We start from the raw sequence: 27,356 nt of genomic DNA on the forward strand, positions 1-27,356 counted from the left end.
CCATGTTCATGGATTGGAAGATTTAATGTTTTTAACATGTCAGTTCTTCCCCAAATTAGTCGACAGATCAATACAATCCAAACCAAAAAATCCCAGGAAGTTTTTTTGTAGAAATTGACAAGTTGATTCTAAAATTTACACAGAAAAAGGAAAGAACTTGGAATGTGCAAAACTTGAAAAGAGAAGAGCAAATTAGAGAACTTGTATTATCAGATTTCAAGATTTACTATAAAGCCACAGTATTCAATACAGTATAGAATTGGTATAAATACAAACAAATACAGTAATGGAACAGAACAAAGAGTCCAAAACCCACACTTACATCATTATCTGAATTTTGACCAAGTCACTTAAGCAATTCACAATGGGAAAAACAGAATTTTTTCAACACACAGTGATGGGACAAATTGATTTTAAAAAGTATGGGAAAAAACTAAAACTTGATTTCTATCTCACAGCATACACAAAAATTCATTTGAGATGGATCACAGATCTCAACATAAAAGCTAAAACTATAAAGCTGTGAAAGAAAACAGAATATCTTTGTGTCTTTGGGATTAACAAGTTTTTCTTAAAGAGAATACAAAAAAGCAGTAAACATTAAAAAAAGACTTCATCAATATAAAAAACTCTGCCATCAAAGAGTGTCATTAAAGATATTAAAAAGTGAAAAATTGAGAGAAAATATTCATTATACATATATCTGATATACTCAGAATATTTAAAAAGAACTTTGCAAGTCAATAACAAAAGAGATAAATAACTCCATTTAAAATTGGGCAAAATACTTCAGCAAACAGATCACAAAAATGAAGTAAGCCAATAAGCACATGAAAAGAAGTTCAAAATCACTAGTCACCAAGAGAATGCAATTTAAAACCACAACGAGGTACCATTCTACCTCCATCAGATTAACTAAAAGTAAAAAGCTGACAACACCAAGTGTAGATAAGATTGTAGAACAATTGTAACTATCATACATTGCTGGTGGGAATTTAAAACATTACTTCGGCAGTTTCTTGTAAAGTTAAACATACACCTATGCTATGACCCAGCAATTTCATTCCTAGATATTTATCCAATAAAAATGAAAGCCCATGTCCCCAAAGGGATTTATACATGAATGTTCATTGCTGCCTTAGTCATAATAGTCCCAACCTGGAAAAAAGATGTCCCCATCTACAGAAGAATAAATTATAAAATTATGGTATACAATAAAATATTACTCAGCAATTTTAAAAAGAGGAAAATAGACTAATACATAAGACATCATGCTAAATCTCAAAAACAGCATATAAGTGAAAGAAGCCAGACACAGAGTATAAGTTTATGGTTTCATTCATACAGAATGTGCTGTGTGAATTTAAGAGTGGGCAAAACAAATTCATGATAATAAAAATAAGAAGAGTGTTTGCATCAAGGAACTGAAAGATCTGTGCACTGAAAACTTTAAGATATTGATAAAAGAAACTGAAGAAGACACAAATAAGTGGAAAGAATCCTGTCTGTTCATGAATAGGAAGAAACACTATTGTTAAAATGACCATACTACCCAAAGCAACCTACAGATTCAATGCAATGTCTATTAAAATTCTAATGGCAATGTTCACAGAAATAGAAAAACGATCCTAAAATTTGTATGGAATCAAAAAAGACCACAAATAGCCAAAGCAATCCTGAGAAAAGGAACAAAGCAAGAGGCGTCACACTTTCTGATTTCAAAACATATTACAAAGCTATAGTAATCAAAACAGTATGGTACTAGCATAAAAATAGACACACAAACCAATAGAACAGAATCAAGAGCCCAAAAATAAAACCACACATGTATGATCAACTAATCTTTGACAAGGGAACCAAGAATACACAATAGAGAAGGGTAGTCTCTTTAATAAATGGTGTTGGGAAAACGGGATATCCACATGTAAAAGAATGAAATTGGACCTCTATCTTACAACACTCACAAAAATTAACTCAAAATGGCTTAAAGTTTTAAATGTGAGGCTGAAACTAGAAAACTACCAGGAGAAAACATAGGGAAAAGATCCCTGGACATTAGTCTTGGCAATGATTTTTTGGGTATGACACTAAAAGCATAAGAAGCAAAAGCAAAAATAAACAAGTAGAACCCTTGAAGACTATGGGGCATTTCTTGAAATTTAATAATTAATAATTACAAGCTTTTTAAAGCTTCTGCACAGCAAAGGAAACATCAACCCAATGAAAAGGCAACATATGGAATGGGAGAAAATATCTGCAAACCATTTATCTGTTAAGGGGTTAATATTCAAAGTATATAAGGAACTCGTACAACTCAACAGCAAATAATAGCAATATTCTCATTTAGAAATGAGCAAAGGACCTGAATAGACATTTTTCCCAAAGGGTTCATAAGGATGGCCAACAGGTACATGAAAAGGTGCTCAACATCACTGATCATCAGGGGAATGTAAATCAAACCACAATGAGATATCACTTCACACTTCTTAGGATAGTTATTTAAAAACAGGGCGCCTGGATGGCACAGTCAGTTAATCATCCAACTCTTGATTTCAGCTCAGGCTGTGATCTCAGGGTCCTGGGATCAAGCCTCATGTCGAGCTCCGAGCTCCGTGGTCAGCTGGGAGTCTGCTTGAGGATTCTCTCTCTCACTCGCATCTCCCCCAGCTCTCTCTCTCACTCTCTCTCTCTCTCTCTCGTCTCACTCATAAATAAATAAATAAACAAATCTTTTAAAAATTTTTTAAAAACAAAACAAAAACCAAGAGATAACAACTGTTGGCGAGAACATGGAGGCAATGGAACACTTGTGCCCCATAGGTAGGAATGTAAACTGGAACAGTCATTATAGAAAACAGTATGGGGATTCCTCAAAAAATGAAAAATAGAACTACCATATGATCTAGCAATCCCACTTCTGGGTATATGTCTGAAGGAAATGAAATCAGTATCTTTTTTTTTTTTTTTAAAGATTTTATTTATTTATTTGACAGACAGCCAGCGAGAGAGGGAACACAAGCAGGGGGAGTGGGAGAGGAAGAAGCAGGCTCATAGCGGAGGAGCCTGATGTGGGGCTCGATCCCATAACGCCGGGATCACGCCCTGAGCCGAAGGCAGACGCTCAACCGCTGTGCCACCCAGGCGCCCCTGAAATCTGTATCTTGAAGAGATATCTGCAACCCCATGTTCATTGCAGCATTATTCACAATAGCCAAGACACACATACACACAAAAACCTAAGTATCCATCAATAAATTAATAGATAAATTAACTGATAGATATGCAATGGAATATTATTCAGCCATAAAAAAGAAGGAAATCCTACCATTTGTGACAATATAGATGAACATAGAGGGCATTATGCTAAGCAAAATAAACCAGACAGAGAAAGACAAATGCTCTATGATCTCAGCTATAAGTGGAATCTAAGAAAGTCGAATTCATAGAAACCGAGAGTGGAATGGTGATTGCCAGGGGCTGGGGGTGGGAGACACGGGGAGATGTTAGTCAAAGGGTACAAACTTATAAGATGAATAAGTTCTAGGGATCTAACGTGTAGCATTGTGACTATAGTTAACAATACTGTATTGCATACTTGTAAAAATACTAAAGAGTCTTATCTTTTAGAATCAAACTAAAATATTTACAGACAGGATGAGGATGCCTTAGACTAGCTTCAAAATTATCAGGTGTCAGGGGTGAAGGTAGGCAAGTTTACAGATGAAATTAGACTGAGTTGGTAATTATTGAAGCTGAATGATGGGGACATGGAGCTTCACTATACTGCGCTCTCTTTTTGTATATATTTGAAATTTCCCACAATAAAAAGTTTTCTTTATTAATCAATTCCCTAAATGAACAACTCAAGCTAGGAAAATAGTGGAAATTTTCCACAGTTGGTGCTATTAGAACACATGAAAATACATAACAGTCATTCATGCTTTGTCCAGTCTAGTTCTGCATTTTCTATCATCAATCAAAATTTTTTTAATTTTTAAATCAATAATTTTTTAAAAGACATTTATAGATCTTAAATATCAACCTAAAAGAGTAGAGCCACACACCAAATGACCGACACGCTCTCAGTCCCATTTGGAATCCATCGTAATGAACTTATCTAAATCATTCTGGAACACATTTTAAGACAGCCTTTGGAAACTATGCAAATAATGAGTTTCATATGCTTACTAACTACCAGGAAGAATAGTCATCCCTTGTAATTATCCTGAAAGTATGCCTTCAGGTCTACAGTTTGAGAATTCAGTTAAGTCTTCAAATTTCAAGAAATGCCCCATAGTCTTCACAAGGTTGAATCATGCTACATCTTATTATACATTTTGAAGAGATTGGTCTTTTTAAGTCTATCTCATTAAGAAAATTGTTTCATTCCCTTGGGCAATTAAAAGATTCTCTATTTCTTTTTAAAAACTTGTAGAGCTAACATACTCTGCTAATGTGAGGATACTCGATATGCTTAAGAAAGTTACCAAAACAGTCAGAATATTCTAGATGCAGATGTGTCATGATTTTGAATCACGGCAGTAGCCACAATATTTTGAAAGGCATAATAACACTGAACTCAATAAATATATTGGCCACGATAGAAGAAACTCCTGGGTATAGCCCCAAAGAACCAGAGAATTATAAAATTCCACAAACTGAAGGGAATTTAGAGCTCATACAGTCCAACCAGCATATTGTGTACATGAGAAACTGAAGCCCGTAACAGTTGCCTGATTCACTCAAAGTCACGAAGATACCAGGACAGAACTACAACCAGAACTCAAATCTCCTAACTCCAAACCAGCACCTTCATCATCCATGTTAACTTGCTTATCAAGCAAGGCACCTCCCCGAGGACTGAATTCACATGCAGGGATAGAGAACCAAAGATATCAGCCTCTTCTTTCAAAGACAAATGTAACTTCTCTAGCATGAGATTTTCAAGATGTTATCTACATATCAGGAGGAAGAAAAAAAGAATATGAAAGTTTATCCTAGCAAATACATTTTTAATTGTCAGGAAAATAGAATCAAAGAAAGAAAAAAAAGGGTAATTTTGGATATCAGATCATTAAAGTCAGCTCTTACTGCTATTTAAAAAAAAAAAAAGGATGAAGAAGAAAAGAAAAATTATAAATTGACGTAAAGCCAGAAAACAGGGCTTAGCCTCATTAAGTCCACTGCTCATAAAGCTAATCCGTCATCATTTAAGAACCTGCTATGTTATCTTAAGAGCTGAGATATGGAACTTAAAGGGGGGGGAAATCCTAATTAGAGATTCTATTCTCAAAGAACTGAGATGTCAAAAATCCTCTGTCAAATATCTCTGTCATCTGACGCAAGGACCCTCCCTCGCTCCCAGGGCATAATGAATGCATTAAGGAGGTTGGCAGTTGGCTCACATTCTTCCTCTCCGCCCACATTATTGCATTCTTACTGGGCCATTTCAGTGTCCCTGTGCATTATTCATTCATTCAACACCACAGCCTCTTGGTTCCCTGACAGCCATTATTTGACAAATTTCATCTCCCCTCAATTTCAACTCACTCTCATGCACACACCCTAGACCAACGCCTCTCAGACCTTAATGTGCATACAGGTCACCTAGGAACCTCGTTCAAATGCAGATTCTGATTCAGTAGATCTACGGAATGAAGCAGCAAGATCCCTCGCTTCAATATCTCCCAGTTGATCCTAATGTGACTGCTCTGGAGCAAGACCCTAGACCTTGTCATCACCCGGAGCAGTTCTACTTCACAAAATCCTTGACAATCTCCTTTTTTTTTTTTTTTTTTAGTATAAATATACATATTCAATTTTATTTTATTTTATTTTTTTTTTAAATGATTTTTTATTATATTATGTTAGTCACCATACAGTACATCCCCGGTTTCCGATGTAAGGCTCGATGATTCATTAGTTGTGTATAACACCCAGTGCACCATGCAATACGTGCTGCCCTTCAACAGATGACTGGATTAAGAAGTTGTGGTCCATATATACAATGGAATATTACTCAGCTATCAGAAAGAACGAGTTCTCAACATTTGCTACAACATGGACAGCACTGGAGGAGATAATGCTAAGTGAAATAAGTCAAGCAGAGAAATACAACTATCATATGATTTCTCTCATCTATGGAACATAAGAACTAGGATGATCGGTAGGGGAAGAAAGGGATAAAGAAAGGGGGGTAATCAGAAGGGGGAATGAAACATGAGAGACTATGGACTATGAGAGACAATCTCCTTTTGACTACAGTCTCCTACTTCCCACTTCCTTCTGCATGTAAAACAAGTTCTTTGAATTCAAACTCCCATCCTCCTTGACGCCCCTCTCTGCTTCATCCAGCCAAGCACCGAAATGGAGCAGTTCCCAATAAAAGCATGAGGCAGGCAGATACCATGTTATTCCGGCAGAGGTGCCGGTGGGAATTTGGAAGGGGGGACCTGCCACTCAGGAGACAGGCTGCCACTGGAGATACAAATTTAGGTGCTATCCACATAGAGGTGAACATCCCTCCCAGACAAGTGGATGTGCTGCCCAGAAATAGTGTTTGGAGAGAAAAGGGCCAAGGGAAGAACCCTGAGAAACACCAATATTTGTGGAGCGAGTGGGAGAGAGGATTCATGAAAGGACACTAGCAAGGACTGCAGTGTAGGCAGAGAACTTGGAGACGGTGGCGTCTTGGCAGCCAAGGGAGGGGCAAGTTTCAACACAGAAAGAGACCTTTCCAAACTACTCCTCTGTGAAATCTCTCTGGTCAAGCCAGGTTATTTTGCTCACGATTCCCTAAATGCGTCTAATGGTGTTCCTACTTCTAAGCTTGGACTCCGTTAGCCTCACTTAGGAGGCTCATCTGTACCCATCTCTTCCTACCTGTCCTTCCACAGCCACCCACACAGATGCTGAATGGTCCTCACAGGACCGGGCACAATGTCTTGACCAAAGCAAGGACTTGGTAAATGCTCGATGGTATGCATACGGATTCAAATATCTCCGGGCTTAACTCTACGCATGGTGATGCACAGGGTCAAGGGGTCAGCAAGCTACGTGTGCACCCAGAAAGCCTAGGAACTGTATCTGAGATCTGCTCTCCCCAAGAAATTCTTTTTTTTTTATTTACATTTTCTTTTTTTTTTTAAGATTTTATTTATATATTTGAGAGAGAGACAGAGATAGTGAGAGAGAGCACCACAAGTGGGAAGGAAAGGGAGAAGCAGGCTCCCCACTGAGCAGGGAGCCCGACACAGGGCTCAATCCCAAGACCCTGGGATCATGACCTGAGCCAAAGGCAGACGCTTAACCGACTGAGCCATCCAGCTGCCCCTCCCCAAGAAATTCTTGGACATAGGTTTGACATTAAATATATGTCACTGCTGAGTACAGAAAAGGAAAAATGTCCTAAAATTGAAATGCATGTAATTTGTATGGCAACACTGGGCTAATTAAGGTGCCAATCTGACACAGGGCCATTTACTAACAGAGAAATTAAATCTTTAAGATCTTCACGATGGGCTGGAAACACAGCCATCTGACTTCAGTGAATTAGTAATTATCTCACATAGAGCAGGAAAAGGAAAGAATAAAGGAAATAATTAATAAAGAGCTCTCAATTTAGGCCAATTATCAAATTATTATACCAAAAAAAAAGAGATCCTTGGTTCACCTCCTCCCTCCCTCCAAAAACAGCCTGTGGGAGGAAGATTTTTAGAACTTTACAAAATGAAGCACGCTCACTCCAAGGGGGCAAAAATCAGAAGATAAATACTAATGCAAAATAATTTCCTACAGCTTGAGCTACTTTCAAATTTCACAACTGGGAAGCGGATCGAGTCCGTAGCAATGTATTATTCTAGTTCTCCTCGTTTAACAATTGGCCGGCCCCCAGAAAGGATGTCACTTACAAGTGCTGTGGCATGCTGCTTGCAAGGCTCCGGGATGTCCTGCTTCTGGCTGCCAGGCTGTTTTCTTTGGACACTATCACTCTCAATCATTTTTCGTAACTTCCAAGAGCAACTCGGTGCGGTTTTCTCCATTTCACAGATTAAAGTCTCTGGCACCAAGGTCGCGTGCCCTGAGGTCATCAATTGTTTCAATGCCCATTAATGAATATTTATTGAACCACTACCTCGGGCTCCTCTACCACATCCACCCACACAGACAGCAGCATCAATGGCCAGGCCTTATGAACCAGAACTCTACCCTTGGACTTTAAAACCCTGTGGCTGCTGTCAGCATCCAACACCAGAATCCTGTGTTAGTGCAGCGGCCCACGAAGCTGGCTGGGGCCTGTCCGCCTCCCTTCCCCCAGGCTGGAAGGCTGGACACATGGGCATTCTCTTCTGGCTCCTGTCAATTTATGTGAAATGCCAAGTCCTTTTGCGGCTGTCCTATCAGTAAAATGCAAGGCTTCGCGTCCTGGCGTCGAAGTGCTGCTCTAGTGGGGGGGGGGGGGGGGGTGATCTGACTAAAGCAAGATTTCCCTCTGAGAAAGAATGAATCCTGGCATTTGGGAGACTCTTTCACCTCCTCCCCCTGACAGCAAAACTCCACCTCTAGGCTCACTTACTGTAAGTCTTCCTTTTCTAGGTGCTTCCTATAAATGCGATATCCTGGCAATGCTAACCTACCGAACCCCAATATCTTTGTGTAAATGAGTTCCTCACCATGTGGAGAAAGAGGGATGCTGAGACCCTGAGTCTCCAGGAGCACCAGGGGAGAAAAGCAAAAACAGATTAATCAGAGCTTTCCCCTCTACGGTTTTGCGGTGGGCTCCTTCATGTGCACTAATGGGTATAATAGTTCAAGCTGACGTGTGTGCTCATTGCAAGCCAAATGGTAACGTAGCCACGGTCCACAGTTTAAGTGATCTGATTATTCTAAAAAGAACTTAAATTGTGTTTTCATTGTGAAGAATTTGGCCAAGGTGCGAAAATGCCCTCTACTCCATGCAGTGACAATACAAGTGAAAAAAAAGAGTAAAACAGCGTAGCCTTTCACTTGTGAAATGTTTTTCCTCACTGCATTGCTATTTTAATCAAGCATATTTGAGTATATTGTCACCATTATTGCAAAATATCTTTCTAACTGAAAGTATATCACTGTAACTAATGGAAATAAAAAAAACAGTGATTGTCTTTCTAAAGGTCAAAATGAAACCCACTGTTTGGAAAAGTCCTTTTTTATAAGTACTGTGGTTCTTCCTTTTTCAAACATTTTCAGATTGCACCTGTTCGGTACTATTTTTGCAATTAATAAATCCACACCTGCCAATATGTGAAAACTCACAAGCAAATGGATAAAAGATTTACAATCAAACAAAAAGCAATTTAGTTGAGAGACTCCCAAGTTTTTAAAATACTCTAATGTGGCACAACGAAAACAATTTAAAAGTTACAAGAATAAACAATTTCAAGGCAATTTTCCTATTTCAAGAAAAGGAAAGTGACTATTTTTTAGATGTCAGTGCATCTTTATTTAAATGTGCTTTGAAAGCCAACTGGTATTTCTTTAGCTAGCGAAAAGAGTGGCTTTTAATAAGCCACTCCTTCTGCAGGGCCACTGTCTGCCTGATTACATTTTCCTAATAAAACTAATCTTATTAATATGTTGGTATGTGAACTCATTATTTTTCTGTTGTTAAAAGCCAACTTGTGGTTCGCTTTTACTCTTTCAAATACAATTAGCAGAGCTCTCAGAGCCTGAAAGGGCCTTTTCATTTGGACAAATGATTCCCTGGCTGACTTTAAAGAAAGGGACTGAAGACAAAAAGGGGAGCCGGCAGCGTGCGGGGGGAGGGGAGGGTCTCCTTCCGAAGCATCTCTGGCAGACACAAAAGCTCGCCTATGCACAGTCTCTTCAGCAGTGGGGCAAACAGGGCTTGCATCCATCAGCTGCATTTTCTTCTTTCATGACTTTTACTGCAGAACTAACTTTTAAAAATCTCAGTAAGAGTATACAGAGTCCATTAAATGATATTATGTAAGACAAGAGGGGGTGAAGTGCCTGGCCAAGATTTTATTGATGATCAGATAACTTTTCAACTGATGGCACCTCCCACACTGTTCCTGTGCGAAACCAGTGTCAAAATCCAAGCTGGTTTAAACAGCTTTACTGCTAGGCCATCCCCTCATTGAAGGAAATGAGAGCGGTGTTTTCCAACATTTTGGGCTTTCCAAAATGTAATGTGTGGCCTATCTAAGCAATGATTTATTAAACCTGTCTCTGTTCAAATACCTTGGCTAGATAAATCGGCTGCTCCCCAGGCTCCCATTTCATTTTTGAGTGTCAGCGGGAAACGTGGGAGAGAGGCAATGCCCAAATACACATCCCACCTCCCTAACAATACTGCTGTGCCTCAAACACTGCCGGAATATTTGTTTAGTTAGTTAAATTTTCAACTTTTAAATAAGGAGAAAAAACAAGCTATGGGTGGCCCGCTAACCTCAAACGAGCAAATATTCAAGGTTATAAAATCACCCCCTGCTCAGAATACCTGGTTAGAAATAAAAACAGCATTTACCAAATTCTACCCCAAGTCAAGAACAGAGGTGGCATTAAGAAGCATGAAACCGAATTTGAAAACCAAAGCACTAAGGATGCAGCATTATTTCATTAAAAAAAAAAAAAAGTGAGGGGAGGCTCTACACGTTCTTTATAACTAGAACACCTTTTTGTAACAACAAAAAGCCATTTCTGAGGTTCATTGGAGAAAGACTAAAAAACAGTTCTGATTCATCTTAAAAACTAGGCTCTAATTTGGTGTTTGCAAAAGTACACTTGCAGCTCTCTTTGCTAATAAGGCAGATTGAACACAGAACACTGCAATTCCTTATGTATGCAAAGGTGAGTTTTGCATATGCAAACACATACCATAGAATGGTGACCATTTCAAAGCTGAAGAAAAGTTGGTCCTTTGTTCTTAAAAAACCGAAGTAATGAAAATTTCCAAGAGACTTTTCTGATGTAAGGTTACAAGCAGCAGAATAGAACATTGTAATAAATCTCCTAAAATAGGGGAGGGGACGTCTTGTGATGATTGTTACACTGTGATTTTTCGGTAAAGGATGTACATTCCATACCCAGATAAGGACAATGAAACAGCCTCTAAATTAAGACTAAAGTCAGAAAAACACTTTGAATATGTAATAACAGAAACTTGGGCCTGGGAAAGCTCCTTGAGGTGGTAGCCCAAATCTCTGGTTTTATAATAGAGGAAGCCCTGAGAGGTGAAGGACCTGGCCAAGGGCTTTCTTAGCCCAAGTCCACTGCCCTAGTCCATGGTCAGGAAGTCGGCCTTCTCTCCCACAGCTCTTCCCCAGCTGGATTGCATTTGGCTCTAGAATAATGCTGTCTGCAATAGTGGAGATTACTAGGGGTTGGATCACATTCAGAGGAGACAGTCTCTGCTTTGGAAGGTAATTGAGCCCCACGTTGGGGCCTGTTAACATCTTCAAATGTTTTTTAACTTTTTTCCTAAAGTATTTTGTTTTATAATAAAAGAGTCCTAACCGATTCTAGAAAGGGGTTTAAGTTGCTACCACTGCACTGTGATAAATTACAAATAATGTGCCAGGACACAAACAGCTCCCATTATTTTTATTTAAATATCCCATCTTCTAACCTTAAACTGAGTCAACTTGGCTTTTAAAAAATCTACTTTCAAACCTAAACTTCTACTTTGACTGGCAACAGGATCCCTAGATGATGTTCCTGTATATGTACAAAAGAATCATTTTTCAAAAGAATCTGGTATATAAGCTGTATTAGAGGAGTTTAGTCCTAGACATAAAGTTAAAAAAAAAAAAGTCTTCATACACCTGTATAACAAACCTGTAAAAGAACAACCCTTTTCTTAGTATTACTGTTAATGTATGTTGCTTGTGTATAACTGCTTTTAAAGAATCACCCAAGGCAGACATGTCTGTGAGGGTGAGAAAGTGAACACTAAGCTAGTAAGTCAAGAAAAAGTAGCCACTACAAGGGAAACTGGAACCAAATAGGAAATTCTAAAGGAGCTACAGCTTTTGGGACCACAAGAAACACGATAGATCCCTCTCTCAAACACACTCAACTCTCTTCCTTGCTTTGAATATAACGAGATTACCCTCCCACACCTGTCACTACCAAAAAAAACAAACAAACATACAAAACAAGATGGCATCACCATCTTTGAACATTTGCATGGTCCTGAGATTCAACAATCCAGGGAGACTTCGGTAAAACACACATTCCCTCCAAAATCCCTACCAAAACAACAATAAGAGAAATTTTTTAAGGTGTAAACTTATAAGTGGAAAGAGTACAGGAAGGAAATAGATGAGAAATATCAACAAAATTTTGGAAGCTGGAAAGGGGTAACCAACACAATAGACCCAAGAAGCTGAAACTAGACTATGTACAGGAATAGAGCAGGGAGTGCCAGTAAAAAACAAAGAATTCTCATAAAGAAGCTCTAGAATTGGAGGCACCTGTTACCTCTGGAGGCAGGGGTGCCATGCAGTTGAAAATGGTGGGATTAGTTGAAAGGCTGTGTACAGATCACTTCGACTCAAATGCACTTCCCCTGCCCCAAGCCACCAACAAACCTTACCCAGAGAAGAAATTGTCCCTTCCCATCCAGGCAGAAAACAGGAGGTTTATTGGCTAAAGCTGTTGACACAAAAAAGATCTGAACAGGAAGGTATCAAGCACAGGTGGAGCTCAGGTGAAGCATAAAACTGAAAATGAGGTTTAAGTGAAAAGTCTACAATCCTGAAGGTGAAGCTTCCCCACCATGGTCTCCCAGAATGTAGGGAAGCTTTACAACTCTCAAGAAGGGATTTGGTGAATTCTTCGATGAGCCTAAGAGAAACAACCTCCAGCTAATCATATTTCGGATAAGCCTTTGAAAAAACTAGCTCAGGGGCACCTGGGTGGCTCAGTCATTAAGCGTCTGCCTTCGGCCCAGCATTCTGGGATCGAGCCCCGCATTGGGCTCCATGCTCCACTGGGAGCCTGCTGCTTCTTCTCCCACTCCCCCTGCTGTGTTCCCTCTCTCGCTGGCTGTCTCTATCTCTGTCAAATAAATAAATAAAATCTGAAAGAAAGAAAGAAAGAAAGAAAGAAAGAAAGAAAGAAAGAAAGAAGAAAGAAAGAAAGAAAGAAAAGAAAAGAAAAGAAAAGAAAAGAAAAGAAAAGAAAAGAAAAGAAAAGAAAAGAAAAAACTAGCTCAATACCTTATTACCCTACAATAAAATCTACCTCTAAACACGTTTTCATGCACACAGAGCTTCTAGATAGTCTCTTTCATGGATCACCCTTAAATAGCTAAAGTTTACCAATAGTTTAAGAAAACCTTGTAATATGAAAGAGAAAGAAATCAAAAGGAATACTTTTTAAAAGGAACTTGAAATAAACAATGAAGAAAGTAAAAGAAAACTTACCAAAAAACACCTCATCTCAACAAAAGTAAGATACCAGAATTGTAAAAAGCATCTTTGTTTTATGTTCCCTTAGAAAAAATTCTACTTACTAAATTGTGATAGTCCACTAATTATAACATGGATCCCAACTTCAGATAAGTTAAAATGTGAAAGAAATGTAGTCTAGATCTGATGAAAGTGTATATGCAGAAAGATAAGATACTGAATCCAGGAAACAACGCCAGGGTACTATTTTTTAGAAAGAGAATAAGAGAGAGCTCTTGGAAATTAAAAATATGATAGCAGAATTTAAAAATTCAGTGGACACTTCGGAAGATAAAGTTGAGGCAATCTCTCAGAAAGGAAAAGAAAAAGGCAGAGTTGGAAAATGGGAGAAAAAATTTGAAGAATCAACTGAAAAGAGCCAACATCCAACTTCAAAATTTCTGGAAAGCAAGCAAAGTGACCAGCACAAAGATTTTAAAAGACCCACACCAAGACACATCATTGTGAAAACACAGAGCACCAGTGAGCCAATTGTCTGCCTGTGGCCTCCAATTCATTTCCCTCCCTGCATCTGCTTTGCTCTGCCCTATATCACAGGAGGATGATTCCTCCAGGCTGCATTTCCCTGTCAGCTGACTTCTGGTTGGTTCAGCCAATGGGAAGCACTGGTGGGAGAGTCAGGAAGAAGGAAAAAACCAGGATATTTCTTCCTCTCTCCCCCCTCACCTTAGGTGGCATCTCTGGCCAAGGATGCATTTCTTCCATGCATCTAGCTCCTATGAGCAGCCCTAACTCTTTGGTCCTGGTAAAACTATTTCTTTCCTGGTCCTTCTAGCTCTGGAAATGGTAATAGCTTTTGCTGTTGCTAATTTCTGGCTTGCCTCACTATTCTATTTGGCATTTCAGCTCTTCCTACACCTTAAAGTTACCTTCTCCTATTAAATTCCTTCTGTTGAATTACCTAGTTTTTCCTGACTAGACCCTGATTAAACAATCAACAATACAGAGAAAATACTAAAGGCTTCTATAGACAGAGAAAAAAAATGTGACATGAAAAACATAAATAATCAGAATGGTAACACCAAAAGCTGCAAAACAATAGAGCAATGACATCAAAATTTAAGGGAAAATGAATCTTCAAACTAAATTTTATACCCAGCTAAATAATCGATTAGATATAAAAATAAAACAAAATGTTTTGTAATATTCAAAGTCTCAAAAGATTTTCCACTCACATCATCTTCTTCAAAATTAAGGCGAAATTCAACTAAGAAGGAGATTTGATATCTAAGAAAAAGGGGACCTAATACAGGAGAAAACTGAAGGACCATTTCCAGGTTGATTCTAAAGGAAGCAATTACTCTAAACTAGAGCAGGAAAAAAATGGGCTGAAGAAGAAAAATCACTAACATCATTCTAGGGAATGAGAACAAAATAGTGAGAACTATATGGAAGCAAATAAAAAACAAGGAAGTTATTAACTTCAGAGAAAAAGGCTACACAGGAGAGGAAATGTAATCATAAAACACCACATGGTTCTGCTACATGGTTCATTATATATATGGTCATAATAATAATAGCTCTGAATGTGGGGGGTAGCTTTTCTTCAAATTTTATTTTGTGAATGTACCTTTAACTAAAAACTATGTTATAAAATATTGGGAGGATGGGAGGAAAAGTATTTGTAGAGAAACTGTTACTGTAAAGGAGCTAAATCTATTTCCATTTTAGAAAATAATGAGATGATAGCAGATTTTATATAACAACATCAGCAGCATAAATAGGCTATTTTAGAAATAGAGAGGGAAACAGCAGAAGAGGCCAATAAAAACATTAAGGATTATTGCCTCTAAGGAATGGGAGTCAGGAGTAGAGAAGAACAGGACACTGCTGTTTCTCTATAATTCTTACAGTACCATAAATTTATTTTTTAATTCCATCTGGTTCTTTTTTTCATTTATTGTATTCAGTCTAGAAAGTCATGTATTATTTTGGTTTCAACAACAACAACATCAGAGGAAGAAGGTGAGCTTCACCCAAAGGCAGAGCCAACTGTTTACGAGGCCAGCCAGTGAATGGGCCTCAGAAGTGCCAAACACAATAGGGAGAATGGGGCAAGGCCAAGAGTGGGATTTACACGACTGAGAAGTCAGACAGGCTGCCAGAGGGGAAAAGATGTCTCCAGCACTGGCTCAGTCTAAACTGAGAAATAGTAGCAAGGATAAATTTAAGTCTACCTCTTCAAGACATAATGTGAAAACACTAGGAATTGGAAAGACTAGACTGACTCTCTAGTCCAAAATGAAGGAAGGAATGAATGACCAAGTATCTTCCATCTCAGCAATAAAACTAATGGTTTTAGAATTTAAGATGAGGAAATACTCCAGCATTTAGGTGTTTCTTCATTTTCTTCCAGGGGAGCGAGTTTTCACTGCAGCTGTGTGTGCACAATATTCCGCCCTATCTGTAAGAAGAAATGGGGCTTCAGACAATAAGTGGGCAAATGGTATGCTGGCTAGCCATGGTCTAGTTCAATGATTCTTACTGCTTTGTGACTCTGACCCCATTAAGAAACAGGTGGGGGTACTGGCCCCTCTCTCCAGTAATATACATATGTTCATTCACTCACAAAAGTTTGTACATAATTATAAAGAGTTAATGAACACTAAGTCAAGAGACCATTATCCATTTAAAGAGGTCATGGAAACTTGGATGAATTTGGAAGGAGCTTCCTACTAAAGAACTAAGTGAACCCACTCCACTGTGGTTGATTTCATTCCTCTAGGACCACGGATATTTTCACACACGCACCACATATGGTCTGCTACAAGATAAATTGTCCACATCTCTGTGAATACCGTCGGTGTATGAGGTGCATAATGTTTTATGACCATGCTGGCATAGAAGTGCAGCTCTTGTGGGCTTCCAGAGCTCATGGCCATGGGTATACCTGCTTGAGCATTTTTAGGTGATGAGGATCTCACCGTAGATGGGACCACCGCATGGTCACAAATCAAGCTCACAGCCATGCTCTCTGGAGCACTCAATAAACAGCACCCCATGATCTAGGAAATCATAATTTACACTTCAGAAGAAAACAGGAGGGACAGGTTGCTGCAGATGAAGACAGAGTCCTAGCCAGGTTTTGTCAAGCATGTGAAAGAGTAAAGAGAAATTGGTATCTTAAAAGTGTGTATTTGGGCAGGCAGGGTGCAGGAAAAGGAAGGAAGGACTTCAGCCTGTGTTGCCTGCCAGGCTCACTTGTAGGGCCCGAGACATGTAATCTTCAGGTCATGGGTTCACCCCCATATTGGGCATGTTGTTAATAAAAGGGTCAGACTGATGTAGTGGAAAAAGGAAGTCACAGAAGCAGGAGTCAGGGGATGCAACTAATCTTGGCTTGGCCACCACACAGTGCATTCTAAAACCAAATCCAGGGCTCTAGAATTGGAACCACTCACATGGCAAAAGCCAAACACCCATTAAGATGCCCTTGAGTGAGAGCCATCTCCCATGTGGGCAACACAATAAAAACCACCAGAGAAGGCCAGGCAGGCACTTTGCAAACACTTGTCTGAGCCACGTAGGGAACCTTCTGAGAGCTGAAGGTCTCTCCAGGGGGGCTTTACCTCTAACTTGAGGTTTCTGATGACTCCCAGAGGGCCTTCAGAATCCCCACTATGAAAACCCATTACTATCCCCCAACACCATCTCCCACAGTATAAGTGAAACTGAACTCCTAAGAAGGTCCAGGCATAGGATTCCATCACCACCCAACAGTTTTATATTGAGTGCAGCATACTGCTTACATCTGGAAGGGCCACCTCACCTTCCTGGGCTTCAGTTTCTACTTTTCTATCACTGTGCTGGGAGTAGGTCGGATTTGATGTCGTCTTGTTCACTTATAACTAAAATAGTTAGCGTGATAATAACAGTTTATGTTTATTGGCTGTTTCCTGTGTACCAAGCATACGACAAGGGGATGTAAGAATGAACAGAAACAGACATAGTTGCTGCTCCCACAGAGCTTACAGTCTGGTAGAAGAGGCCAGCTTTAATTAGAAAATCCCTCACATAGCTAGAGGCTATGATGGAAAGAATCAGAGTGCCATAAAATAGTTTGGAGTGTCAGGAAAGACATGTCTTGAGAAGGTGGCATCTGAGTTGAGATCTGAAGGGTAAGTAGGAGTACTAGATACTGTAGGCACGCAGGAGTATCATATACATTGGTCTAGAGTATAAGAAACAAAAGTAAGAGAAATAATAGCTATCATCCATTGAATATTTACTAAGTACCTGGCATTGTGTTAAATATTATTTATATACAATTCTTGAGTTCAACAGCCTTGTCAGCTAAAAATTATTTCCCCATTTTATAGTCAGTAAACTAAGGCACAGAGTTTCAGAAATGTACCCAAGATAAGGACAGTAAGAGGCAGAGCCAGTTCTATGAAACCCCTAGCCTACACTGCCTCCAGTAGTGGCCCCTGGGCCCTACTAAAACATGATGTATCGGAATGGAATAGGTCTCCACTAGGCTCACTAGTAAAAGGACAAAGGCACTTGCAAAAATATTATTAGGGGCGCCTCGGTGGCTCAGTCGGTTAAGCAGCCAACTCTTGATTTTGGCTCAGGTCATGATCTCAGGGTGGTGAGATCAAGCCCCACGGCATCGGGTTCTGTGCTCAGCGGGGAGTCTGCTTTGGGATTCTTTCCCTCTCCCTCTGCCCCTCCCCACCTCATACAATCCCCACCCCCAAAAGAAATAAATAAATCTTAAAAAAAATTTTTTTTTGTATTACCCATAGGAATGGTGGAAATGTCATCATAAGACACATGTGTCAATAACTAGACTATTAAAGAACATGCAACACATACAGTCCCAATGATAGCCCAGCCCTAAGCAGTCTGATTTTCTATCACACCACACACATGCACCTGCCAAACTACCCACCAAAGAGGAGGGAAACAGGAGCAGATATGTGACCCAGAGATGCTAATGTACAGACTAACAAGAGCCCTCGAGATGACGCTGCTGAAGAAGCCGCACCCAGGCGAACAAGCGCAGGTGCAACCATAATCTTATTCTCTGCAATATGACCTGGGAAATAGAAAAGCTCAAAGTCTTAAAGTATAGAGAGACCAGTTATGCCTGGAGTCCAGGCATTGTTAAAATTAGAAAAATCCAGTAGTGGAAGTGACTAAAAGGTACAAACTTCTAGTTATAAGTAAGTTCTGGGAATTTAAGGTACAGTGTGATGACTATAGTTAATGCTGTGTTGTATATTTGAAAGTTGCAAAGATAGTAGATCATAAAACTTATCATCAGAAAACAAATTTTATAACTGTGCAAGGTGGTGGGTGTTAACTAACTTACTGTGGTAAGCATTTTGCCATATATGCATATACCAAACTTATACAATGTTATATGTCAATTATATCTCAATAACACTGGAAAAGAGAAAAATCTAGTAATGCAACTTAGCACATTATAACAGAACAAAGAAAAAACCATCTGATTATCTCAGCATATGTAGAAAAGGCATTTGATGAAATTCAAACACCCCAACCTACACTTAATATGCACACTCTATACTATACACACACACAGACACACAGACACACACACACACAGGAGTAAGGTCAGTGCATTGTATCAGTGTCAATATCTGTATTGTGATCAGATATATAATTTTCCAAAATGTTACCAATGGGGGAAATTGGGCAATGTATACAAGTGGTCTCTCTGTACTGCATCTTAAAACTGCAATTATCTCAATAAAAAATCAACTTTAAAAGGAGAGCACAAAAGGTGGAGATGGAGGAAAAAAGGGAGGGATGAAGGAAAAGAAGATCAATTCTGTGGAAACAAACTTGCATTAATCCATCAAAATTTGATAAATTGAAAACATAAAATAGTTATTTTATTTTAAAAATCATAGACACTCCAACTTCCCAGTGTTTCAGTACAGGCTTACCAAAGCTTAAAGTTTCAAATTTTTGCATTTTGGGAAGATCACAACCTTTCCAAGGCTGCTGCCAACATCTAAACACGATGAATGCAGTACTAACATATATGACAGAGTGTCAGGGATATACCACAATTTACAGTGCCTACAATAAAAACCTGTGTCCAGAGCCTTTCCCTAACCTCCATTATATAAACTTCAATGCTTGTTATGCTGTTTTCGTTTCAGTTATTCTAATAAAAGACGTAATTTTGCCAAAACAGAACAAAACCTCACCAGCAAAGAATAGAAAGGAACTTCCATAATCTAATGAGGACTCTCCCCAAAATCCCAACTAAACATTATGCTTAAATGGTGATTTGAACAGATATGAAATCTGTTATGTGTTCTTCACATTAAAGTTAAGAACAAGGCAAGGATGCCCACTATCACTGCTTATAGTCAATACTGTACTGGGATCCTAGCCAGTGCCATTAAAAGTTTTAATTTAATTAAGTATACTTAATTTAATTTAATATGCTTAATTTAATGAAGTATACTTTTAATTAAGCATACATAGGAGAAGAATTGAAAAGAAACAAAATTGCCACTATTTACAAGACATGTGATTGTTTAAAAAATGAGTGGTGGATTTTAGAACTAATAAGAGAGTCCACCAGAGTTGCTGGATTTGAAATCAATAGCAGAGGCCGAAGAGCCCATGATGACCATCATGGACTGAAGCTCTAAGTAAGCAGATAAGGCAACCCATTGGTACAAAGAAGAGAAGCAGAAAGACCTAGAAAAGAGCTGAGCCCTAGAATGAAGACCACTAAGGCTTGCTAGCTGTGTTAAGCGTCTCCTGCTGTATTAGATCAAGGTCTAGCACCCGTGAGTCCCAGCTAGAGCAGCTCCCTGGTCTTTGGCTCCCACATCTCCCTCTTCCACAATGCTCACCACAACCACCTGTCTAAACTAACCCAATGATCATCTGCAACAGGCACTCAAAAGAGCCCAACTAAACACACGTAAACTATGACGGGGCGCCTGGGTGGCTCAGCCGGTTAAGCGTCTGATGCTGGATTTCGGCTGAGGTCATGATCTCAGGATTGCAAGATCCAGCCCCGCTCCAGGCTCTACGCTCAGCGGGGAGTTTGCTTCAGATTCTCTCTCTCCCTCTTCCTCTGCCCCTCCCCTCTCTAAAAATAAATCAATAAATCTTTAAAAAAATACACATGGGGCACCTGGGTGGTGCAGTCATTAAGCGTCTGCCTTCGGCTCAGGGCGTGATCCCAGCATTCTGGGATCGAGCCCCACATCAGGCTCCTCTGCTAGGAGCCTGCTTCTTCCTCTCCCACTCCCCCTGCTTGTGTCCCCTCTCTCGCTGGCTGTCTCTGTCAAATAAATAAATAAAATCTTTAAAAATAAAATAAATAAAAAAATACACAAAATATGAAAAGTAGACACATGTTCAGAATTGAAATAAATTATTACGAGCTCTAATTTCTACTTAAAATTATAATTTTCATTTATTTATAAAGTCAGTTTTAATGATCCCATCATCAGAGAGAAGCAGTATTGTAATCTACAACCACAGCTAATCTCTAAAGCACTGGCACTTGGTTTGGAATACATTATGGGTCTTTATAGTAGGTACAAGCTTCTTTCACCTAAGAAGTATCATTATGTGGGACAGCCTCTATTGTAGTACTTGAATTTCAACAGCCGTAGGTGAAAGGCCAAACAAAAATGCTCAGTGCCTTTATGTTCTTTCTATTCCTGGGGCAAAGGATTTGGATGATGACAACACTATCATAGGTTTCCTCAAACCTGGGCTCTATGGCAGAAGCTGCACTTCCTTCATAATTCAGAACCCGCTGTCCAGTATGGTAGCCACGAGTCACACATGGCTACTGAGCATTCGAACAGAAGTAAGATATGTTGTAAGGGTAAAATACACACTGGATTTCAAAGACTTTGCACAATAAAAAGGACATATAATCTCATCCGTAGTTTTTACATTGATTAAATGTTGAAAGAACAGTTTCTATGTGCGTTAAATAAAATATAGTATTCAATTAATTTCACCTGGTTATTTTAACTGTTTAAAAATGTGGCTACTAGAAATTTTAAATTACATACGTGGCTCACATTTACAACTCACATATCTATATCTACTGGACAGTATCAATTTAGAAAGTTAAAAGGTATTTTAAATGATATGTGTATTATATATAACATTTAAGACATGAATAAATGTTTATAAGACCTTTTATATGTCTTTTGATAGCAAATTCTTATAAAGCCAGATGTAATATAACAATAGTATAAAAGAGGCATCCTTCAGGGAGCTCCAACGTTTTGATGGGGATAACACTAAATGCTTCGGATGGGTTCTCTGTAATCCTCCCAACAGGGAGTAGTTTGGACCAGAGAGACTGTGTAATTTGCCCTAGATCACACAGCTAAGAAGTGTTAGATTCAGGCTCTGAGGCCAATGTCTGTCCTCTGTAGGACTTCAAATAAAGAAACTGAGAGAGGCCCTGTTTGGAAGTGCCCAAGCGAAGCTGGTCTTACAAAGACAGTCACTATCCACTTTGGGCAAGAACTATCTGAAGCCATGTATCTCCTGTTAAGAAGCTGCTCCTTTTCTGCTTTGGACACTGTGGAGCGAACAGTTTGGAAAACCAGCACACGCACCCAATCAGTACGAGAGTCCACGGCTCAGCCTGTCTGAGAAAGAATCTCCAGGAGGGACGCAGAGTTCTGAGGAGCCAGAGGCAGCAGAACAAGGGGGCCAAGTGGGGTGTGGCCAGCTATCTTCGGTGCCACCTCTTAGATGAGTTCCTCTGCTCATTCTTAGTGTGGCCAAAGCTCCTGACCCTAGTCCACTCTCGGGAAACGCATCAGTAACAACAGCACTGACGGAGCCCAAAGCCCTAGAATGCCCGAGGGAAATGACGCTGCCCCAGGAGGCAGAAGCAGACTCGCCAAAAAGATTGCCAAAACAAAGAGGCTTCTAAGACCCAAAATATCTCCTGCCATCAGTCTTTGGAAAAACTCGGCATGCAAAACTTTGGCTCCACCATCCATCTTCCTCCCTGCCCCCCCCGAACACACTCCCAAAGAGGCGCCCAAAGCTGACCACCATCTGCTCAGCATCACCGTGAGTACCCACAACAAGCAACTTTCCTTCCTGCAGCCATTGGAGACGTGGGGTGGGGGTGCTGGGGGGTGGGAGTGGGCCAGGAAAAAAACACACAGAAGCTCAGTGATATTCAGACATGAACCTAGGAATTTCTGAATGGTTCAGAATGGGACACTGTCACCTCTGATTTAATCAGAAGACTGTTTTCGAGATGCTGACGGCCTAGGCCCATAATCAAGCACTTACATAATCCTCCTCATTGAGTCCTTGTTTCTCAACAGAACTTTTCACCTCCATGGAAAACTTCTCAAATTCAGGCTTCACTGTTCTCAGTAGAGTGATTGTTTGGAGGGATGAGTATGCTTGCTTAGCTTCAAAGTCATGTTTGTCTCCTCTCTTCCACGAGCCATCTCCTACAGAGAAATAAAAATATTTATAATTCCAGGGCAGTCACCATAAAAGGACCATTCTCCTGCTTCGACTGCAGCGTGTCACTATGTGTTACTTTTGGCAGCTGGGGCAGGCGGTATTGTCATAGTTTTGCCCTTGGATATAACCTGACGATGCCAAGATCCTCAAAGGAGAAGAAGGCCTTTTGGACACGTGTTCCTCTGAAATGTGAGAGAGAAAGAAAAGCACTCTAGAGTTAATTGCCTTATAATAACGTATAACTGTCATTTTCAGCCCCCGAGAATGGCAGCACTGCTGGAGGAAGAAGAAAGTTTTTATTCCTTTCCATTCACATTTTTTTTTAATACCTACAGTCAACTGTGGAGGTCAACGGAGTCATGACTATGGTACAATACACCTGACGTTGTGTGGATGTGGGAGGAGAGAACGCCGCGTATCACAGCGGATACGCGCAAGTACGATAAAGTGGGCGCTATTGGTAGAAAAACTTTGGAGATTAAGATTATTGATTTTTTTGAACTATTTCTGGAATCTCCTCAGAATGAATCTAACTTAGGTGACCATGAGGATTTATCTCTCTCTAGTGCTGGCAACATCATATAAAAATTATTTATTGGACAATATTCATCAGGGCATCAACAGTAATAAAAATCGCTAACACTTATTGAGCACATATATAATAATAAAACCTCTATTTATTGGGGTGCCTGGGTGGCTCCGGCAGTTAAGCATCTGCCTTCGGCTCAGATCGTGATCCCAGGGTCCTGGGATCAAGCCCCACACTGGGCTCCCTACTCAGCCAGCAGTATGCTTCTCCCTCTCCCTCTGCCCCTCCCCACTGCTCGTGTTCACTGTCACACACACTCTCTCTCTCTCTCTCTCAAATGAGTAAATAAAATCTTTGAAAAAAAGAAAGGCTCGATTTATTAAACACTTTATATGTATAAACTCATTTAATCTTCACAAGACTCTGTGGATCGGTTACGTTATCCTCTTTTACAGATGGGGAAACTGAGGCATTGAGAAACTGGGTACCCCCTGCTTCACAGTGCTCCCTCTCACAAAACCAAAGGCAAATTACATGGAGAAGAATTAGTACTCTTCTCCTTACGGTTTCATTTTTGAGGAAACATGTGGCCTGCAGGATCCCAAAAGGAAATGTAGACTGTTGTTTCTATGAATTATCCTTATGACCCCTACAGATCTCTGAAGTCACAACAAAGAATCAACCTGCTGCCTGCTGGAGTCCAGCACAGAGTCATTTGTTCGCACTGAGCCCCCAGTCCACGGCGGACTCCAGAAGAACAGCGGGTGAGTAGCGAGGATGCTGGCGGAGCTCTCACTCTCCTCTTACAGACACAGTCCCAGAAAGAGCTGGTGGCTCAGGAGCTCCTAGCCCCGCTGCAATCAGACAGATAGTAGCTAACCACATAGCACACGCTGGGCTCCGTGGCAGCCACGACAGTAGGCATTACGAACATCTCGAACAGCCTCCACCACCTTCAAGAGAGGGATTCAGACGTCCGTGTGCAAATAGCTGAAGTTATGACAGGGTATCGGCTAGCCCACTGTGGCAGGAGGCAGGGGAGTAGAAAGAAAGAACGCAGAGGGTACGGGAAGAGGCAAGGAGCTCCCACACTCCCAAGGGAGAAGGTTTCAAGTGAGGAGGAGGCATTGGCCGGCCCTAACTGTGTGAGTAGGAATTTAGTAGAAGGCAAGCAGGATGGAAAAGCGTGCTTGGCAGAGCCTGTGACACAAGGCAAAGGTGCAAATGTGTATGACATCCAGTAGGCAGCTGGGAGCCTCAGTGTAGAGCATGAGAAAAGGCACAGACAAAGAATTTGTTTGTGGAGTTATCTGTATAATGATAATCCTAATAATAGCAGCCATTTATTAATTGCTTCTATGTGCCAGGGAGCTGTTAAAAGATAAATAAGACAGAGCTGAGGACAGAATTCATTAAGGCCTAGGCCCGTTCTCAAGGAGCACAGATTAAATTTCAGGCCACCAAACAAAACTTGACGAAGTCCTCCTCCACATGAAACCTCCCCACACCAAGAAGGCGACAGCACGCAGGGCAGGCAGCCGAGCCCGAGAGCGGCCTTCCCTGCCCCCAGCCAGGGGAAACCCAGCTGCGCGCTCCAGACAACAGACAATGTGGCCTTTGTTAAGGAGCCAAATCCATTTGCCAGGAAGACCCCCAATTCTAAGAGTGTCTAGAACATCTTCATCCCAAGGAGGAACCCATTCCTTATAAGCATGAGATCAGTATGTCTTGATTCATTTATAATTGATTTGAGATATCAAGATAACAGGAGTCATGTTCTGTAGGCAGAAGGTCAGAGTTTCTCAGCTCTGGGAAAGAGTACTCTCCAGGCGCATAAGAAAGAAAATACTTAACCATGAAGGGTTTTATGTGCAGAATTAGAAAACACATACAGAACTGGAAACAGCAACTATCTCACTTATTGAAATAGGAAAACACTTTTTTCTGAAAGAAGTGAAATCCAATACAATAAATCTGTCTACTGCAATCCAAAGGGTAATAACTTGGGAGTTTTGTCTTCTAGAAAAAAGAAATGGAAAACAATCATGCTTAATAAATCTAATCCAAACTAAATGCTTATCTAGTCACCACCATAATCGATCCTGTAACTTCCTGCTTTTGCAGGCGTTCCTTATTGAAATGCGTCAGTAACATTGCCCACACCCAGGCTGTTGAACACTGGAAAAGCAGAGTTGGCTTGGCATGATGCCCCATCAGTAGGGACAAATTTAATTCAGTAGACAACTGGGTGCCTCTGGAGATTTACGAGTGTAACAGAAGAATGACATGATCAGAATCATGCCTTGGGAAATAGCAATGGATTCGAATGGGGAGACACGGAAGGTTCACGGCCATAGCCGTCCAGGCAAGAGGTTACGAGAGGCTACAGAGGGGAAGCCACACACCAAAAAGCTAAGCATGCTTCTCTGGGTAGTTAGAACCATGGGCAAGTTTTCTTTTCTCTTTTTTTTTTTCTTTTCCTTTTTTTATGTTTTTCTGAATCTAGTGAATTTTCAATAATAGTTTACTGCTTTTGGAATCGTCAGAAGAGGGAGAGCCCTTGAGAATGCAAGCAGAGGACAGTGCAAGAGGAATCTCGAGACTCTCCAAGAGTGAGGGAGTGAGGGACAACAGAAAGGGAGGCACATCACTGCTGACGCCAGAGAGCAAAGGAAAGAGGGTGTTATTAGAGGAAAGAGCAGAGCCAGATGGAGGAGGAGGGAAATGACGTGGAAATGGTAATGATTTCTTTCAGTCAGGGTCACGGTCAATACAAGGTGACTAACTACAGAATGCCCGAGTGACAACACCAGGCTGGAGCTGGAAATAGTGGTCTGAAGCCAGAAAGAGGAATGAGTGCTAGAGAGAGTGTTAGATGTCCTTTCCAGATGGCCTCAAGTTAGACCAGGGCCTGACGGCACTGGATAAGAGAAAGGGAGACGGGCTGAGCACAGACACTTTGGGAATGATGTTTCTAGTGGGCAGAAGGAGTACAAGGAGACAGAGAGGAGCTGACAGAGAAGCAAAGAATGACAGTGCTACCAACGCTAAGAAAAACAGGTTTCCAGAAAGAAACTGGTGGAAACAATATGGAATGCTCTAGAGCTACACTGCCTAATAGAGCAGCCACCAGCCACATGTGTGACTGTTTAAATTTAAATTAATTAAAATTAAATAAAATTTAAAATTCGGTTCCTCAGTCCGACGTGGCACATTTCAGGGGCTCGGTAGCCACGAGTGGCTAGTAGCTGCCATGCTGGGCAACACAGAACAGAACACAGTCAGCATCACAGAAAGTTCCATTGGACGGCACTGCTTCAGAGGCCCCGAGGCTTGGTCTGACCTAAGACTAACGGCTTTGGTGATGAGGAGGTCATCAGTGACCTTGATGATACTACTTTCAGAGTGGCGAGCACTGATGTCATCTTTTTAGTCAGTGGTCCTGAGCAAGGGATTAAGAAGAGGAAAAAGAAGTCTGCTAGTGAAAAGTCCAGCAGACGAGGTGACTCTTTGCGGTTGTTTCAGGAATGAGGAAAGTGAATTTGCTTTGTTTTAAACATCATGGAGACCCAAGCTTGTGTTCAGAGTAAGGCCACAGAATATTTGTGAAAGAAGAAATAACCTGCCCACCACCAAGCCTGTGGCCAGGGAGCTGGCGCTGGCAAGGGGTACCCACACTGGGATAACTAGCCAAGACATCAGAGAATATGTCCAAGAAATGAATGCCTGGAGCTCCCCAGGGCTGGCTCTGTAGCACTATGGCTCTTGACCTCGCCACACTCCACCCTCTCCAAACATCCAGGTGTTACATGCTTGCCATGGGCTAGGCTGGCCTACTGGCTCCCATCAGTAGTCAGAGCACCACTTATTGGGCGATGCCATTGTGA

At 40.6% G+C, this 27,356-nt stretch overlaps 1 protein-coding gene across 2 annotated transcripts in view; it reads right to left on the bottom strand.

The window, feature by feature from the left end:
- NPR3 (natriuretic peptide receptor 3) overlaps nucleotides 1-27,356 on the bottom strand; it is a 66,026-nt gene that overhangs the window by 21,749 nt on the left and 16,921 nt on the right. For both annotated transcript variants that reach the window (XM_040630512.1, XM_040630511.1), the window contains exon 3: nucleotides 22,758-22,924. In XM_040630512.1, the coding sequence (XP_040486446.1) occupies nucleotides 22,758-22,924 (167 nt within the window). The remainder of the gene's footprint in view (nucleotides 1-22,757; nucleotides 22,925-27,356) is intronic.

The sequence above is a fragment of the Ursus maritimus genome, unplaced genomic scaffold (assembly GCF_017311325.1).
Source record: "Ursus maritimus isolate PB19 unplaced genomic scaffold, ASM1731132v1 scaffold_15, whole genome shotgun sequence".
Taxonomy (NCBI): Eukaryota; Metazoa; Chordata; class Mammalia; order Carnivora; family Ursidae; genus Ursus; species Ursus maritimus.